This window comes from Condylura cristata, unplaced genomic scaffold, assembly GCF_000260355.1.
Source record: "Condylura cristata isolate star-nosed mole 26May11 unplaced genomic scaffold, ConCri1.0 scaffold00010, whole genome shotgun sequence".
Classification (NCBI taxonomy): Eukaryota; Metazoa; Chordata; class Mammalia; order Eulipotyphla; family Talpidae; genus Condylura; species Condylura cristata.
This window is the reverse complement of record NW_004567111.1, coordinates 4,235,557-4,253,957: the sequence shown is the minus strand read 5'-3', so window position 1 is coordinate 4,253,957 and position 18,401 is coordinate 4,235,557. Positions and strand designations below refer to the sequence as shown.

General features: G+C 47.7%; 1 protein-coding gene across 2 annotated transcripts in view; it reads left to right on the top strand.

Annotated features, from left to right (window-relative positions):
* The first annotated feature begins 13,445 nt into the window (after positions 1-13,445).
* ITGBL1 (integrin, beta-like 1 (with EGF-like repeat domains)) overlaps positions 13,446-18,401 on the top strand; it is a 152,151-nt gene continuing 147,195 nt past the window's right edge. For both annotated transcript variants that reach the window (XM_012723185.1, XM_004680050.2), the window contains exons 1-2: positions 13,446-13,658; positions 15,453-15,670. In XM_012723185.1, coding sequence (XP_012578639.1) covers positions 13,561-13,658; positions 15,453-15,670 — 316 coding nt within the window. In that variant the 5' untranslated portion in view covers positions 13,446-13,560. The remainder of the gene's footprint in view (positions 13,659-15,452; positions 15,671-18,401) is intronic.

Genomic DNA, 18,401 nt, shown 5'->3' with positions numbered 1-18,401 from the left:
GCCTTAAAAAGACCAGAGTGGGCGCTGGCGCGGGGGCCGCGGGGGTGGAAGGAAGAGGCCGCCCCGGACGCTGCGCGGCAGTGGGGGCGGCGCGGGTGCCCGCGGGTCCCCGGCTCTCTGGCTGCCACCCGCAGTCAGTCTCCCAGCAACAGCTGGTGCGCCGCTGGCGCTCACCAGCGCGGTGGCGGGTGCCCTGGGGACGGCACGCGAGGGGCACATGCCCAGCGGCTGCCCAGGGGCAAACGAGCGGTGCGCGCGCCCTGGACAGAGGTGTCAACCTCGCTGAGGAGCGCGTCGGCGACTCAGTGCGGTCTTCTAAGTAGTATGCTCCATGGAGGAGGCTGCATGCCCATTCGGACATGGGTTGGTCCTTCCGGGGCTGCAAGAAGACCCCAAGACATTGCCTGTTTCCAGGGGCCCCTGGCAGAGCAGACCCAGGGAGGGAGGGGAAGACTGAGCCTGGTGTTCGAGCCCGGCAGACACCCCCTGCCCGCACTTGCCCAAAATTTTCTCTGGGGCCGGCATCCTGCCTTGCAGTCGGAGGTAAACCCAGCTGGTAACCCTCAACCGTGATTTCACATCGTGCACACACAGGCACAAGACTTCTCCTAAAAGAGAAATCAGAACTCCTAAACCTACAACATGTCCCTGTCCAAAACCCGGTAGCTCAAGGGATGGAAGGAAGCAAGTTGTAGGCACACATTTTAAAATGTACCTATAGAAAATCAATTAAATATGCCTGTTTAACCCAGTTACATCTAAAAGGATTCTCCTCCCCATCCACTCACATCAGGCACTATTAATCCTTTGAATTATCTAAAGAAAAATTTAAAGTAATTGGCCCATCATGAAATACAGAGCATGTAAGTTTTTTTTTTCTTCCTAAATTTCTGCAGATTTCAGAAAGGTTGGCTATTTGAAATATTGCTTTAAATGTGATGAAGTCACCTGGCGATATTCTTCATAACGCAAAGTAGAAGGTAACTTAAGCGTTGGTAAACCGAGACACAGCATGTTTAGAAAAACCATGTACCAACCTATTTAGTCGCTGAAACTACTGCTCTTAATTGTTTTATCTAAATGCTATATTAGTCTGTATCTATAAAACAGAAAGCTGTGTGCCATTCTTTGGAATTCATCAACTTAGGCTCATCAGAAAAACATATTCATGGATCAAGTGAGGAGGATCAACAGATCAAACATATTCATGGATCAACAGTTTTACTAACCTCAGTCCCATCAGGTGAGGCGTCCTCTGCTCTGTTTGAACCACTCTGTGTGAGTATCACGCATGTCTCAGAAAGCCTTGGGGACCCACAGCTTGCAGGAGGCAGCCCTGGGATCTCCACTCCAGAACCTGTAGGAAGGAATGTGTATGGGAGCAGACAATCCTCGGAAATACCACACTACCCCTGGTAACCTGCTCAGCGCCCTTCTATTTCCTCATCAGCAAAATGAAGGAGCACGAAGAAACATCTTTTCTGTCCAGCAGGCTCGGTGGTACCACTCATAGCTATAGTACCATGAAAGCAAATGTCTGTGTGGGTCTGCTAACCCTGAGCGCCTATCCAGCCTCCATTTGTTGCTACAGTTCTGTCTTCCTAAAGCCAGGCCACTACTGCCGGGTCACAGGAGCCCAACCCTACAAGGTCCTTGCGCATCAGTTAAGAGCATCACGCTGGCTCGCCCCGGGAAGGGTCTGCATCAGGAGGTCAGACCGGGGACGCCGGGGGGGCTGAGGACGGAGGCATAAACGTACTTCCGACTCACACATCGCGAAGTATGACCAGCAACCCCGGTGGGCCGCTGCCTGATGTATAACGAAGGACCCCAGGAGCTGATGAGTGGACGCCTTCTGGATAGGACTGAAATCCTGACTGGGAGTCAGGGCTTGACCTTCAGACCAAGCTATCAGCAGATGAGGAGTCCAGTTCCACCCTTCCCCTGCTGCTTCTACTCCCCGTCTCCGTCTCCGCTTCCTCGGGTGACCAACGCTGTGTGACTGGGTCACCACGAAAAAGGCCAGGAGCTTGCTCTTCAGCAGCACCCTGCACTATGTCGCCTGCTCCACGACTCTGTCTCTTTATCAGGGCCCAACACATCTGCCCTGTGCGTTCAGTGTCATTTGCAAGTGTATTTTGTTTGGCTTACAAAATCTTTTTGACAAATTAAGCTCAGTGAGTGACATAACATGAGTTTAACCTGCGATGGAGAGCAAGATCTGGCTAGCTCAGGCACACATGTCTGCAAAAGGCAAAGAACAACTGCAGATGTCCCGGGCTGCCAGCTACCCTCGGACAGGCATCATCCCCACGTGTCCCTGTGTTGGAAAAGGCCGTCAGCAGGGTGTCACCCAGAGATCACCAGGAGCAAATTCCTCTGTGTAATCTGCGAGCTGAATGGATCATCGGAGACTTCTCCCTCCCTCCTCTGTCCTGGAAATGCACATGCTTCCAGTTGTTCTCTCACTACGTGTAATTCCAAAGAGCAACCTTGAGAAAGGCCATGAAGACATCTGGACTGTACACTAACTGAACCCCTTTCAGACCTTGCTATAAACTTGAAATTCTGTGTGCAGGGCTTGCTTCAGGCAAGCTCCAATGTAAACTCCCTTACTTATTTGAACCTCACCTTCTGGGCTCTTCCTGGTGGCACAATGGGTTGAAGCGCAGCACTATGAAGCTGTCCAAAGCCACTTCAGCATGAGTTCGATCCCCGGCCAGGGAGGTGACCCACATGGCGCGGCAGACCTCTCCTGACCCGCCCGCTGCTCCCCTCAGCAGCGTACTTTGTCAAGCTGCCTGTTCTGCTCCTTACCCTGTCTCTGGTGAATCCTCTCACTGCCCCTGCATTTCTGAACTGTACCCCAGGTCTGTATGAATAAATTAATCTTCAAAAAAGAGAGAGAGAAGACCTGGAGGAGACACATGGAGCAGAGAAGCATGTGAAGAAGCTGGGGTGGTGGCCTGTCAGCCTTGGACTTGTCCCAAGTGCTTGAGGGACGTGGAACTGGCCATGAGGAGGCTGCCAGTGGCAACCTTTACCTGGATTTGGGTTTGATTTTGCTGTTTTCCTTCCACACTTGCCTGACCCCTCCTGCCTTTTCCCATGGGTTCCCTCTTGGATCTTGGCAGCCCCACTCGGGCCAACCTTGTTTGGCTGGGCATTTGCCCAGTAGCAGATGGGTAACTCTGGGTGTTTAACTGGAATCCATTTTAGCTATATTCTTTCTCTTCTCTTTCTCTATCGCCCACTAGCTAGTTGTATTAAAGTGCTTTTCTATTTAAGGTCTTATGCACTAAAATTATGTGTGTCTTTATGCTGCGGATGGCAGAACCCATTTAGAGCAGGGAGGTTTGGGGTCTCAGGGTGTCCTTCTTTCTACCCACCAACAAGGGCAGGTTTCATATGGATTGTTTCCTGGGCTTTCCAGCCTGATGCATGAAGTTGGGGGCCATTCCTTTCATGCATCCACTTACCAGATATTCACAAAATAGTCATTCACCATTTGAATGTTACAAGCTATTAGGAGATAGTCTTTTTTTCTTTTCTTTAAAAACTTATTTCCCAAAATTGCAAGATAATTACAATCACTTGAGTGATTGTAAGCATTTCCTTGGAGAGTCTGGTTAAGTATTTCTGGAATGAACATGCAACTATGGAGAATCTGTTTATAAAACCTAGCCCTCAAGCAACACAGCTCAGTAGCTGGCATGAAGGCACAAGAATCCTTTTCCTGAGGCAGGAGCACAGACTGGTCAGCTCTCTTCATGCTCCGCCTGCCTCGGCACCACCATCCCTGTGTGGAACTTGCACCAGTTCTGAATCCCCCTGGGCTTTGCCCTCATGTTATAGCTGTGTTACCTGAAGCACTAAAACCTGTGAGAGCAACTAAGTGGCAAAAGTCCATCTGCTGAGTCAGATTTGAGCCTTTGCAACGTTGTCAAATGGCCATTTAATGTTTCAAGTAGATTCTGTTTGCATTCGAATCAGCCATAGAAAGGAGGTCAGTTTAGCATATACCTCAGATAAAAGGAGGAAAGATGGTATTAAGCCTCAGGCAAAAGCTTGGACTCTTGAACCTGGCAGAAGGACTTGGGGGGCTGAGAAATGCAAATGATTTCTCTCATGGAGACAAACTATCTGATGATACGGGAGAAATTCCAGGGGACACACTGGATTGGAAAAAATCTTAAGTGTAGAAGGAGGTGTGATCTTCACACTATGCATAGTTTGTAGATAAAACTGAAGAAAATCCCTAGCTCACCATTTTTTTTTTTTTTTTACTTTAGGATTATATTTTCAGAGGAAGCTAAGTTTCAGAATGTTATGTAGGAAAGCCTGAGAAATTAGGAGTAAAAGTTATAGCAGTTAGAGACTGCTGAGAGAATACAGCCACTGAGACGCAGTGAGCCCTTGACCAAAGGAGCTGGTGGACTTCTGAACAGTGAGGCTGTTTCCAGAGAATCCTGGAATATGGTGAACTCTGGCTCGTTAATAATAAAAGCTCAGATAAAAGGAGGAAAGATGGTATTAAGCCATCAGGACAGTGTTACAGGACAGGGGAAGAGAGCACCACTGAACTCCAAAACTGCCTGCTCTAAGTGGGTTCTGCCATCTGCCACATCAAGACAAAACATATAAAACTTTAATGAAAAGGGGCTTTAATGCAGTTAATATACAATACAGAAGACAAAGAATATAACTTCTAAATCAAACACCTGAAGTTACCCCTCCCCTCGTGGACAAAGTCCCCCCAGAAGGGACTGGCCCAAAGCAAGGCCTGAAAGCTGCCACTAGACTAAAGCACCTTGTGGCCGGGACTCATCAAAAAGGGTCAGCAATGGCCAGACAAGTCTGGGAGGAAAAGAGCAACATCAAAATCAAGATAAACGCTGCCAGAGTCACCTCCCCACGGGTCTCTCACCCACGTCTGCTTAACCAGTCCAGGGCCAAGAAACACGCGCATTTCTCCATCTCATGCTCCCTGCTCCACGTGGCTTCCTCAGGTCTCCTCTGGCTCTCCATCCTGCTGCCTTCTTTCTCTGCTCAGCTCCACCCTACTTCTGGGGCAGGGAACCTGGAGCTTCCCCTTTTCCTAGGGACCCCCCAGTTACAATAGGAATAAATCTTTGAAAATTGCCTTGAGGATTTCATTTATTGTATAAAATATTTTGGAAACCAGTATGCACACCCCTCAAAGTTGATGGAAGGGAGCTCTGTGCAAGGCAAGCCACCCCACAGCTGGCCAGAGGCCAGGGAGGTCCAGAATGGGTGACAGAGAGGTGAGAAACAACTGAGAAGTGGCATTTGCAACGTCAGGAAGATGTGCGCTTAGTGAAATAAGTCAGAGAAAGACAAATGCTATATGGCTTCACTTGTGTGTGGCATATAGAGAAAACAACTGGATATGCTAAAGACAAGAAAAATAAACTTCTAGACTAGGAGACAGGAAGGGAAGAGGAGTGGGAAAATTGGGTGAAGGGGCCAATTGTTTGGGGAAAGAGAACTGGAACCATCATGTCTCCTCCTCTTCCTTTTCCCCTCTTTTGGAGACATAACGGAAAAACAAACTTGTGCTTGCATATTCTTTATACTGACCTTGCATATTGAAAGTATTGGCTTTCTTTCCAACATAATTTCCCAATATTCATGCCCAAGCAGTAGAGGGAAGCTTCTGCGTTATGGGGAATGTACTGTTATCTCCCAATGGAAGGCATTTGAGGGAATTTTGCTGAGTAAAGCAAGTCAGAATGATAAAGCCAAATGGTGAACATTTCCATAGAGGATGATTCAACATAGAAACCTCATGTTTCTGAGGTTAAGTGGAAGTGTGGGAGTCGGGAATGTGGAAGCAGGTCAAAGGAATATAAAGAATGATGGGAGAAAAACAAACAAACAAACTGGGTTATATTTTTTTCAGCCTTTTTTGTTCATCTTTAATTCCGGAAGCATTTGAAAACATTCAAAATAGCACACTAGGTTTTCACAGCTCTGGCTTTCATTCTCAAATCTCCTTTAGATCTTGATTGAAAGATTTTAGGTATTAATCAGAGCTTTAGAGAATGTTCCAATGGTTAAACTGGGCCTATTCTTTTTCCATATTGTCTTTCATGGAAATTATTTATAACCACATACGCTCTGATTTAGATTCTAAGACCCTGAAAGGGACTAACATAATCATATAAGATTTTGTATCCCTATTTTGCCTTGTCTGTAAGTTGCTCAATCAACATTTGTTTAATGAATTAACTAAATACCAATTAACTCACAAATTCAATTGTTCAATATTTGATGCTTGGTATGAATAATTTTCTCTTTGATGCAGTAGGTATTTTTAGTGAGACAGTCACATATTTTTATATTAGGAACTGAAAAATTTCCATTCCCTGACCAGAAATCAATCTCAAAACAACCATGATAATGTCTAATTACTAAACCACCAGGGAGCCAAAGCTTCCTATTTTAGTGTGAAAATAAAATAGAGGAGGATGTTGAATAAGTATGTCCTCATTAGTCTTCAAAATACTCTCACAATGTAAAACTGGAAAAAGCTGGCAGAGACCAGAGGAGTCATCCGATGGCAAGGCATGATGATAAAATATAATTACATGAAAAATATTCATATATTTCCTAGATAAGAAACGTAGTGAAACAATCTTTCATGATGCACTAATTGTAATGTTTATGATGTTATATAACAAAATACAAATAATGGACATGTGTTGAATTTAACAGAATTTCAGATGAGTTTATCAAAATTCTAGAACTTGGAATTGAAATTGGCCTTTGGTGCCTGTAGCTCAATTCCAAAGGAACATGGCTTCTTTTATAGATTGTTGTAGATAAAACTGCATCACTACCACTAACTGTGCAGAGGATGAGAGAACATTAAAAAAAAAAACACAAAACCCAAAACATTCTAAGTCGAATAAGTCGAATAAGGAATAGTGGGACTTTGCAAAGAAATTTTCGGGATATATCAACCAGTTTACTTCATTTGCATTTTCCCTTTTATTAATAAAATAGGGAAATAGGGCAAAAATGAATATATTGTTGAACAAGCCTAAAAGAGCTCTTCCAATAAGTATAAAACAAATCATCTGATGATAGCACATGTCACAGCTTAATTGGTTACTCTCTTTTCTCTCTCAAATAGTACAGAAATTGGTGGTGAATTTTCCCATAAATGGCATCTGACAGTTGATGAAATATAACAAGCAAAGAGACTGATACCTTAAGTTCTCAATGAAAGGGAAAGGACCTTTAATGAATTATTACTTCACCACTCTTAAAGAACTTGGACACTTCAGTCCTCACGATAATTCTGTTAGTACTAACACCTGGTGAAAATATACAAGTTAAATAATTTAGCTCATTTCTTTATTTTATGGTCTTACCTCATTAACTGAAAAAAGTGATGCTATCTCTCCATCTGCTGTTATATCCAGTCAGTTTTAAATAGACCCAGGAAGAGAGTGAGTTGAAAACATCAGGATTGTAAGGTGAGGGACCTGATTCTCTCTCTCTGTGTTACAAACCAAGCTTCACTTGACTCCACTATGCGAAAGCAATTGACTTAGGGGAAAGTTGAATTGAAGGAAAACTTGTGCGAGTATTTCAACTAGAACTTGAAAGCCCAGGGTAATGCACAGAGTTGCTGGGCTCAAGAGGAAAGCAGAGGTGGGGGACTGTTAAGCCACACAGTTCTTCACAGGCAAGACACCGAGCCGCTGGCTCTTCCGAGTCGGCTGTGTCACCCAGTTCTCACTCAGCTTCTCAGTGCTTCTTGCTGGTTACTTGCCTTGTTAGTCCCTCTTCTTGTTGGTAAAAGCAGTTTCATGTATGCCCCATCATTCAGAATGAGTTACTGATGGATTATCAGGCTTATCTCAGGTGGTCTATATCTTGTTTATGAAGACGAAAGGTTTCGTTGATAATTTTCATCTCAAGAAGAAAATGTCCGCAAGTGGCGTAGGCAAACGAATGCCACCCGTGCCCCTCTGATGCCTTTTCTAACTGTAATTTCAGTCTAGTATCTTGCCAGTTACTGGGGGAGCGGCTCCTTTTGCTGTTGCAGCTGCTGATAAAGGCACCTGCACTGTCTTTGTTTTCCCTGCTGCTTATCAGCGTCTAGGAACATCGCTGCAGAGGGGTCCCAGTGTCTGCACCCCTCACTCTCACCTGCCAACCAATCACTGCTCCTCACCTAAATATAGCCTTGTAACAGGGGGGTCCCCAGGAAAAGGGGAGGTTCCAGGTTCCCTGCCCCTGCCTCCCCCAGAAGGAGGGTGGAGCTGAGGAGGGAGGAGATGAATCTGGAGGAGACTGAGGAGGAAGGAAGCAGGATGGAGCCAGAAGGAGACCTGAAGGGGAATATGGGACAGACAGACAGGTGTGTTTCCTGGCCCTGGACTGGGTGACGCAGGTGTGGTTGAGAGACCCAAAGGGAGGTGACTATGGCAGTGTTTATCTTGCTTTTGATGTTGCTCTTTTCCTCCCAGACTTGTCTGTCCGTTGCTGACCCTTTTCCATGGGTCCCTCCCAGAAGGTGCATTAGGTCTTGCTTGTGCCAATCCCTTGTGGGTGGACTTTTACCCACAAATGGTTGGGTAAGTCTGGGTGTCTGATTTATTCTTTGTCTTTTCTCTACTGCACACTGGTTATATTAAAGTTCCCTTCCATTACGGTCTTGTATAGTTTTTCTTGATATGGTGGATACAGAGCGGGCAGGTTTGGGGGTTTGGGGTGCCCCCTCCCTGCTCTGTAACAATCTATTTTTTCCTGATTATATAGGATGAAGTCTACCATGTAAGAGTGGAATAATGGACATGGCAGCGTGAAGAAGAGTTTTAAACCGAGCAACGGATGGCGTTCACTGCATAAAAACCCAAGTAAACCCCAGTGGGGAGAAAGTTGGAGTCTCCAGTTTTGTCATAGACCAGCTGGTGCAGTGGGAAAGGATTCAAAGAAAAACACGAGGGAAATAAACTTTAACTCCTGGAAAAGTATGGTACATAGACTAGGTCTGTCTAAATGCCCAGTCTCAGGATAAATACTAGTTTCTATATTCTCCAAAGTACTAGCTTCCACTATATATATCTAATACTCTTTCTGTTTTGAAATTGATCGGGTCCAGCTGTGGATGAGACGTAGCATGACATATATACCTGTATATACCTGGATATGAGTGTATCCCCTTTTTTGACTGGACGCCTTTGGACAAATATACAAAGAAAACACACGAATGTAGAGTTGGAAAGGACCAATGCTGCCTTCCACCGTGACATTTGCAAACTGAAATTCAGCAGGTTAAAGAGCCCAGGCAAGGTCAACAACCGAGGACAACAGCATCAGCCTGAGCAGCCCTAGGGAAGGTTTGGCAGGTGAGAGGGAGGGTGCAGAGCCGGCCTGAACAGCCCTCTGCAGAACAAGTAGCCAGTGCTGTGGCCTCCTGTCCGCTCCTGCTTCTAGGCCCCCTGGTTATTAGCTGATTAACACTGGAGCTGCACAGTAAGAACTAAGAGTCTACTCGTGTGGATAGAACAATAGTGAAGTGAGACATTTTTGCACTTGAAGTCAATGAAAATGCATCTAGATTTCCCCCCTCCATATCAACTAGAATGGCAAATATACACAGAAGATGAAAGATTATTTGTTATCCCAGAGGTGCTTAACATTTCCAGGTGTTCTTACTACGTGGGAGGAAAAGCTGTGTCCAGGTCTGCACTGACATCTGGAAAAGATGTTAACTAAACACCTTCTATTCCACAACCCTGGCCCAGATGAAAAGTTCTTTTTCTTGGAAATTTAAGCTTATTTTTATTGCTGCCTGGGAATATTTAGTCTTCCTAAAAGCTTTGGTGTAATTCTGGCTATTTGAAAACCTGGCAGATTCTTTTTTAGTTGAAAATATTATACAAGTGGGTTTTAGTTTAAAAGTGAGACTTTTTTCTACTTCAAACTTGACTATAAGTGATTGAACAATTAGTGTATTAATGTGCCATTGATGGAGAATTGAGTGAAGACCGCTGATTATCTGAAATCAAGATTAGCTTTCTTCAGGTTTTTCATGGCAAATATAATTTTCTTCCTGATTTTTATATTTTAGTTGCTTAAGTTCATCCCCTGACAGTATGCCAGTTTTTAAAAATACTCTCTTTTAGCTCAAATGGTTGAATTTAATCAAGGTGTATCAGATATTAAAAAGTCATTCACTCTATCTATAGCAACTCTGCAAACCACTGCAGTTATAACAGAGCACAGAAGAAGCCAGGCTCCTGGTCTCGTGGGATTTGATTTCCAGATGAGAGTGGTAGGTTATACCCAACCAGGTAAATAGATGGAAAAATGTCATGCTAGATCCTGAACAAGGGCTGCCAAGAAAATAAAATAAAAGGGGGCTAAGAGAGGAGGGAAGGAGGGAGGGAAAGAGGAGGGACAATGAGGGAATTAATGAATGAATGGACAGACAGAGGACAGACAGACTGATAAATGAAGACTTCCGAACAACCTCATTCAGACTCAAGTCTCGTACACCTGGCTGCCTTCATTCTGGAAGTCTTCCCTGCCGTGCTGACTGGGGCACAGGATGTCCGAGTCTACCATACGCAGGAGCCTGCTCCCTGCCTACAGGCAGACCCCAGTGAGCATGCCACTGGGGCCCGTCGGCAGCCAGTTTGCCCTCCATCTTGAAGCGATACCTTGGCACTGAGCTTCTGTGATGTTGTGACATGAAGATTCAGGGACTAACTCAGATGTTTTCAGCCCCTTTGGGTGTATATGAGATGGGACATTTCACACCCCCACCCCGCCCCGTCCCAGACCCTGGGGTCGCTGTTACCTGGGTGCTATGCCAGATCTGCTTAGAAGTCGGTCCTTGAGGCCTCTGCAAACTGGAAGAAAGGAGAAAGGGGTTTCTCCAGGGTGTTAATACTTCTGCAGAAAAAGTATCAAAGTTTACTAACAGGAGAGCATTTTAAGTCATTCCTTTTGTTTTCACAGAACTGCTGTGAATCGAAGACTTTCTACTGAGTCGCCACATCAGCCACAGTATAACTATTTCAATTTGCTAGGAATATTACTTTGTGTCAGAGTAAAAAAATGAACTGAACACTCAAACACGTTCTGTCTCCTGGCGCTGGCTCTCCCCTCCCAGCTCCCAGCTGCACACAGTCCTGGACATATTCCTCACTGCACCCTGCGGTGTGAACACACCAATTGCTTCACCTCATGAAAGAGATATGCGCACATCAGGTGCGCATTGCACAGGATTCTTTTCTTTTCCCCTCACACACACACACACACACACACACACACACATACATGCACCAGGTAAGGAACACATGATCATTTATTGAAAGGTTCTTGGTTCTTGTTTTCACTGCAAATTCCTAGCCAGGGATGGAGTGGGTGCATTCCTTCTACTAGTCCCATCTCCTGAGTCACCAAGATGTCTGCAACTGGCAGGACAGACCACTCTCACTCCTCACCGGTCACACGTGGCTAGGCAGGCATGCAAGGCGGCAGTCGAACCTGAGCCAGTGAGAGCTCCAGGTCCTGTGACCCAGCCCCAGCTCTGAGATTTGCAAGTTGTCTCAAATTACCCTGTGCAAATAGATTTCTCAGGATATTGTCAATACGCACCCTGTGATTCAGTACATCTGCTTGGGGACTGAGCTTGCACAGGAAACAAGCTCCCAGGTGACCCTGCAGGACACCCTCCCACCCTGCCCCTGCACGCCAAGAATGACTGGTGTATGGACTCCCTCTGTCTCTCCTCTCTCCTCCCCCATGGGAGAAGTTCACGTGGCCCAGAGAATCTGCCAGTCCAGAGCCCGCATTGCTCCTTCTCAATCACGCTCTGTGTCCCTGGGCTCCGGAATTCAATACCCTGACCACCCCCTGCCCGACCCCCTGCCCAGAGTGCCTGCCCGGGACTGTTCCCGCTCCAGCATGAACAAGCCCCGGCTGACAAATGTCAGCAGCAACTTGCATCCCCGGCAGAGGGTGATGGGGACATAAAGGATGGTCTCTGCTCAGAGAACTTGCGCTTGCCTTCTGGCCCCAGTGGGTAAACACTGGCAGTGGCCTTGCACCTGCTGATGTAGGTGACAGGGAGAAATGCCATCCTGTTTCAGCTTTCCCTGGTTCTTGTTTGCTTCCTGATTTTCCCCTAAACTGATAGTTAACCATCCCCAGCCTGTATGGTTGTAATTTCTGAGGAAACATCCACTCCAAAGCACTCTTTGCGGAGTGAAGGGAGCATGCTTTCTTTCGTCCCTAGTGCTTTTTCTAAGAAACCCACCAAGGCAGGGGTCAGCATGGCGCGGCAGGGGTCAGCATGGCGCTGCAATCTCATCCCACTTTCAGTGTGAATTCCAGCAACTGAGCCCCTTCTCACAAGGGTCACTCCGTGCCTTCCTTCCTTGCTCTTCACAATTTGAAAAAGAATGCACCCCCCACTCCCCCACCCACACCATCCCCACCCAGTCACCTGCACTCACCCCCCACCTCTCAGCTCCCAGGCAGCCGTCTGGCGCCTGTCAGCTAATCTGAAGCGACAGGCTTCGCTTCCACTGCTCTTTCCACCCTTTGCTTTCTAATATTTGTGTGCTTGTTTTGAGTCACGTTTACCTGCTCACTGGATTCGCAAGATTCACGGTTCCCTAGCTCCCGGCTGTGTCCTCACTATCCGCCCAGAGCCTGGTCCTGAACAGAGGTTGCACCCGGTTTGCAAAATGAGTACATGAGCGTGGATGATTGTCACAGTTAGAAAGAAAAGATCTCAGAGACTGGCCCACAGTAGGCGCTTCGTAAGAGTCGCTGGCTCGGTTTCAGTGGAGTGGATGCGCTAGAGAGACTTCCCCCACATACTTGGTTCTTAGGGGTGGAGTGGGGTGAGCTGAGGACAACTGTAATGTGAACTGCCCAAGTCCAGGCAAAATGTGGCTGATAAACTACCGGTCTAAACACACCAAAGCACGACACACTTTTTAAAGGCTTCAAACCCGAAAGATTCATCATGTTAAAACAAAGGGTAAAGCGTTCAAAGCAAACTGTCAATTTGGCGGGCCCCTGTTAACTCACGCCCTCCAGCATCTTCCTGAAAAGTCCCAGCCCAGCTGCTCACAGCCTGCAGCCTGCTTTCCCCTGGGGGCGTATTTCCTGTCCCTTTCCTACCAGCCAGCCCAAATACCCCCTTGACAAACACAGCCGGGGCCCACAGGGGAAGGAAGCAAGGGTTTTCTCAAATCCGTGAACAGGGCATTTTTCTTATGTCAAAACAAACCATCTGCTTGTACAACTGTTTCTAATTACTTTCCTGCCTAGACTCCACTTGAGGGGTTTGGCACCAGGACCCCGCCCAGAGCGCTGCCGCTGCCCAAATCCTCCGCGGCTCCTCAAGTACTTACAAGTCCAGGGAACGCCTGGACCTGGCCGCCTGGGTGTCGGGGGTCCCTCTGCCCGCCCTCCGCTGGCAGCACCTCACGCCCCTGCCGCCCCAGCTCCCGAGAGCCCCGGTAGCGGCCTCAACGCCCCCGCCCCAGGGAGCTCAGCATGCAGCCCACAGGCTTCGGGAACTTCTTGCTGCTCGCATCCTCCCTTCTCCTCCCAGGACTGTCAGCTGTTCCTCAGAGCTTCTCGCCCTCTCTGAGGTGAGTCCGGGTTGTTTTTCTTGAGACCCAACGGCGGCCCTGCTCGGCGTGGCTGGGCTCAGCTTGCAGGACCGCAGCCTGAAGCCCAGGGCAGTGAGGAACTCTGGCTAATCTGTTTTCAACCTGTTTCTCTGCCTTCCTTGTGTCTGCGCTGCTGGGACTTCACCTCTGCCCCTTTGCCTCTTTCTCAGAAAAATACACCCACTGCGTAAGTGTGATTTCTTCCCTAGCAATGCCAATCAGGAGGCATGAGCCAGCGTCAGCCCTGGGTGGGCTGTGCCCTCTTCTGTAGTAATGGGGCGCAGGCTTATTTCAGGGGTCTGTGGCTTTGAGTGACCTTGAAGCAGAAGGCAGTCGCTAAACTTTCAAAGAGTGAGGTTCATCAGCATAGCGAGCGCAACGTCTCAGAGCACTCTGCCTGGCATTCCCGACAAGGCCAGTTTTCTACACAGCCACGTTTTCCTTCTTATAAAACCACCTCCCCCCCAGGCATCAGATAGCAACAGGCCTTTTCATTTTAATTTTTAAAAAGGATTTATTTACTCATTTATTCATCCAGAACTGGGGTGCAGGCCAGAGGTGCAGGGGCAGTGAGAGGCTCCACCAGAGACAGAGTGGGGAGCAGAACAGGCAGATGGATGAAGTACACTGCTGAGGAGAGCAGTGGGCAGGTCAGAAGAGGTCTGCTGCACCATGTGGGTAATTTCCCGGGGGGGGGGGGGTTCGAACTCGCACTGAAGTGGCTGAGGCCATCTTGCAGTACTGCAACCTAATTCATTGTACCACCAGGGAGGGCCCTTAATTTTTTTTTTTTTAAGCTGGATAACCTCATCTAAAAAAAAATGGATTTCAAAATCAAAAAGCCTATTACAGATAAAGAGGGTTCTATGTAATAATAGAAATATAATTTACCAGCAAGCATTCACACTTCTAAATTAGAATATCAAAAACACAGAAGAGCAAATAGTCACAGAATTACACAAAGTGAGTTTTCCATAATCTTAGAAGGCTTTGCTATGTAATCCACTGTAGCCGATCTGTTTGACGGGGTGCATGGAAAGAGCACGTTACCCCCAACACTTGGGTAATGCAGCTCCGGGAGCATGTGCAGGGTGGTTTTAAAGAGGTCAGAGGAGTCCACCAGGTATCATCTGTGGATTAGTTGCCTCTAATATTTGGGATTTATATGCAATACAAATGGATAAAATCTGTATCAGGTATTGGTGAATCTTAAGATTTAGGGTCAGGGCCGTCCCTGGTGGCCAGTGGGTTAAAGCTCAGCACTGTGAAGCTCACTGCAGCCTTGTCCCTTCAACGCCAGTTCGATCCCTGGCCCGGGGTGACCCACATGGAGCTGCAGATCTCCCCTGACCTGCCCGCTGCTCCCCTCAGCAGTGTACATGGTGGATCTGCCTCACCCCGCTCACCCCCTGCACCTCTGGCCTGTACCCCGCTCTGTATACATAAAATAAATCTTGGGAAAAAATTAGATTCAGGGTCAGCCCTGTCCGGACGGGGCTGGATCACCTCACTCCCCCGAAAGATGCCCCTATTCCCAGGTGGCAGGTCACGGCCCAGACGTTCTGCGCCATGGTCATTTTTCAGGGAGAGCCCCGCGGTGCCCTTTGGAGTAGGGGGAGGTTCTTGACTCCCAGAGAAAAGAGGGGCCCGCCACCCTGAGACTTACCACCTTGGCGGTCGTCTGCCTGCGACTGGAGCGGGCATGAGCAGGAACGCGGTGCAGAGCTGCACAGTCCGTGCTTGACCCTGGCGGGGTGCTTGTCGCCCTTGCAGGAGCGGCCCAGGCGCGGGGTGCCGGCTGTCACGCGCGGAGTCAGAGCGCCGCTGCCGGGCGCCCGGGCAGCCTCCAGGGGGCGCTCTGTGCCACGGCCGCGGCCGGTGCGACTGCGGCGTGTGCATCTGTCACGTGCCCCAGCCGGGCATGTACTTCGGGCCGCTGTGCGAGTGCCAGGAGTGGGTGTGCGAGACCTACGACGGCAGCGTGTGCGCAGGTAAGCGGGACGCGCCGCCCTCTCCCCACAACCCGGCCGCCCCCAGGGGCATGGGGGAGCCACCATTGTCTCCCTGGTGCTGTGGGCTCTAGAATCTGAAATCATATTTACAAGAAGCACTAAACCCCGCTGTCCCAGCTTGCTCCCAGCGGAACCCTTTGCCCTCCTACCCCAATCTAAGGTGCTGGTCAGAACACCTGCGTAGCCTGAGCCTGTCTTTTATTCCTGCCGGCGTCACAGGACATTTACTCTCCTACATCACACACATCACACAGGACATTTACTCTCCTACATCCCGAGGGATGTACAGGGGTTATGGGCAGGTGCACCTGTCGGGGAAGGAACAAGGAGAAACTTTCACGCTTTGTATTGTTTTAGCTGCTTGAATTTCACCGTTGCAGTGAAACTTAGTAAACGCGGAGTAAAAATAAACCCGTATAATCCGCACATTTCAAGGAGGAATCGGAATTCTGCTGTTGGAGAGGGTCTAGGTATTTTTCCCTAGGACACCGCTAACTTCACATAAACGTGCGACTTACTGAAGGCCAGGAGCCTCAGTCCGTTCGTGGTGAATGACACCACGTTAGTAAAAGGCCAGCACCATGCACCAGCCAGGCGTTGGCAAATTGGTGGGAAAGAAACCTCACAAGTTATGTTACCCACGATGTAGCAAAGAGTCAAGGGCCACACCGGGAGAGGAAGGGTGAGTTTGGGGGGAGCTTTATTCTTGGCACGGGGCCCCAGAATTGAGAATACTTGGGGTGCAGGCTGCCTGGCAGTGGGAAACCGTCCTACGTGTGATCCGAGCAGAAGGTGTGGCTCCAGGTGTTTACCGGGCCAGGCTGTGCTCAACCCTTTAAACATACCAAACCCCACTACTTGAAATTTTAACTTCATCAGGCTCCACACTGCGGAGTTCTGACGTGGCCCTTTGGAATGAAAGCTCAGTATTGTCTACTATTTCAATCCAAATTCCGCTGCTACCAACCTCTCTGGTGTATGTTGCTTCTGGCAAGACTCTTCCCTATCATGAGTTCTCAGCACATTTTTTTCCCCAGGGCATTTTGAATTGTTCTTTTATCTGAAAGTAAGATGTGAGCTGCAGCCTTGAACCAATGAAACTAGTGGGGCGCAGCCGCCCCTCCTGGAGGGCGCTTAAAGGCAGCCAGCGCTCTGGCCCTCTCCCATGCTAGCGATGTTGTTCAGACACCTAGTGGTCACCAAATTCCTTCCTCCCTGACTCACATCGGGCATCGAGTCAGCCATGGTTCTGTTGGCTCTGTGATTGTTCCTGGAGAGGCCAAAGGCTGGTCTTTATTCAAGGCTGGATGAAAAGGCTGTTTGCTTTCCACCCTCCTCTTTCTAGTCCTTGTCCTCCAGGTCTATTCAGCAGGTTGGGCACAAAATCTGCCCTTGGGCGGCTGACTGCGTTTGCCAGGCCAGTGAGGCTGTCCTTCTTCAGGACACTCTCCAGCTGGCCTGCCTGTCTGTCTGTGCCTCAGATTTAGCTTGTCAACTCCATTGTCATGAAGGAGTCCCATGGCACTGAAGGAGTCCCATGGCACTGACAATGGGATCAAGTGATATTATACAGAAATCGATTACAGATGACTTCATCCCAGAAACAGCAGGTTGCCTTTTAGGATTCTATATGCCTGGGTCTTCAGCTCCTCTGATACATTCCTTCCAGAGAGAGCAGCTTTCAGCAGCACTACCTCTATGAACAAGGCCAAATGCTACTCTGATGGAGTATCATAGTTACTAAGACTGTGGGTTCTGGGGAAAATTCTCCAGGATTCATTCCAACCCCAACCCCAAGAATTTACAGCTGTGGGAATTGCAGTTACTTCCTGAGCCTGGTTTTATCTATAAACTAGGAACAATGACAGTACCCACCTAGGGATTGTTGTGAAGGTAAACATATGTAAAACACCTAGAATAGTGTTTTGCTTAAGAAAGAACTTAATATGTATTAATATGGAAATATGTATATGGCACAGTATTATAATGGTGCAAAAGATGAACTAGTGTGGAGATAGATGGATGATGGATGTATGGTTGGAAGGATGGATGGAAGAAAGAAGGAGACAGATGGTTGGGTGGATGGATCGCTTTGCATATGTTAGGCATTTGATGCAGTGAAAACAATTTTCACTGTAAATGTAATTTTCTTTAAATGTAATCTGGGCCTATTATTGACCCAAATCTCCAAAGGTTGAGCAAGGATAGCTATTTTGGTTGGCCTCCAGAGCAGCTGTATTAGATAACCAAGTCCTTTGAAAGTGAAGTCCTTTGGGATTCTTATATTGTGAATCATAAAAAATACTTCAGTTTGAGCTCGTTGAAAGTGATAGTGTTTACGCGATCACAAGTGGTCTATTTCTTTCTGGGTACAGGTATTCATGGTGCATGAACATCCCTTGAACTTCTTTAGCACAAAAACTTGCTCCAGAGATTGTTTCTATGCCTGTGATGTCGTAATAAGGAGTAAGCTAATTTTGGTGAAATATATCATTGAGCATAGGGTTTGGTTATAAAACAAACTTTCGGTCAATATTTCAGGGCATTCCTTGATAACCCCCTGAATTCTGTCACCATCATGAGAACATCCTCTTCACTCATGTCTCCTCATGCCATAAGACCATGTAAATGCCACCATATTACAGGTTCTGGAAAGCAGGGAGTGGACATCTTCGGCATCCTTATTCTCTACTTTCTTAGGCTTATTCCT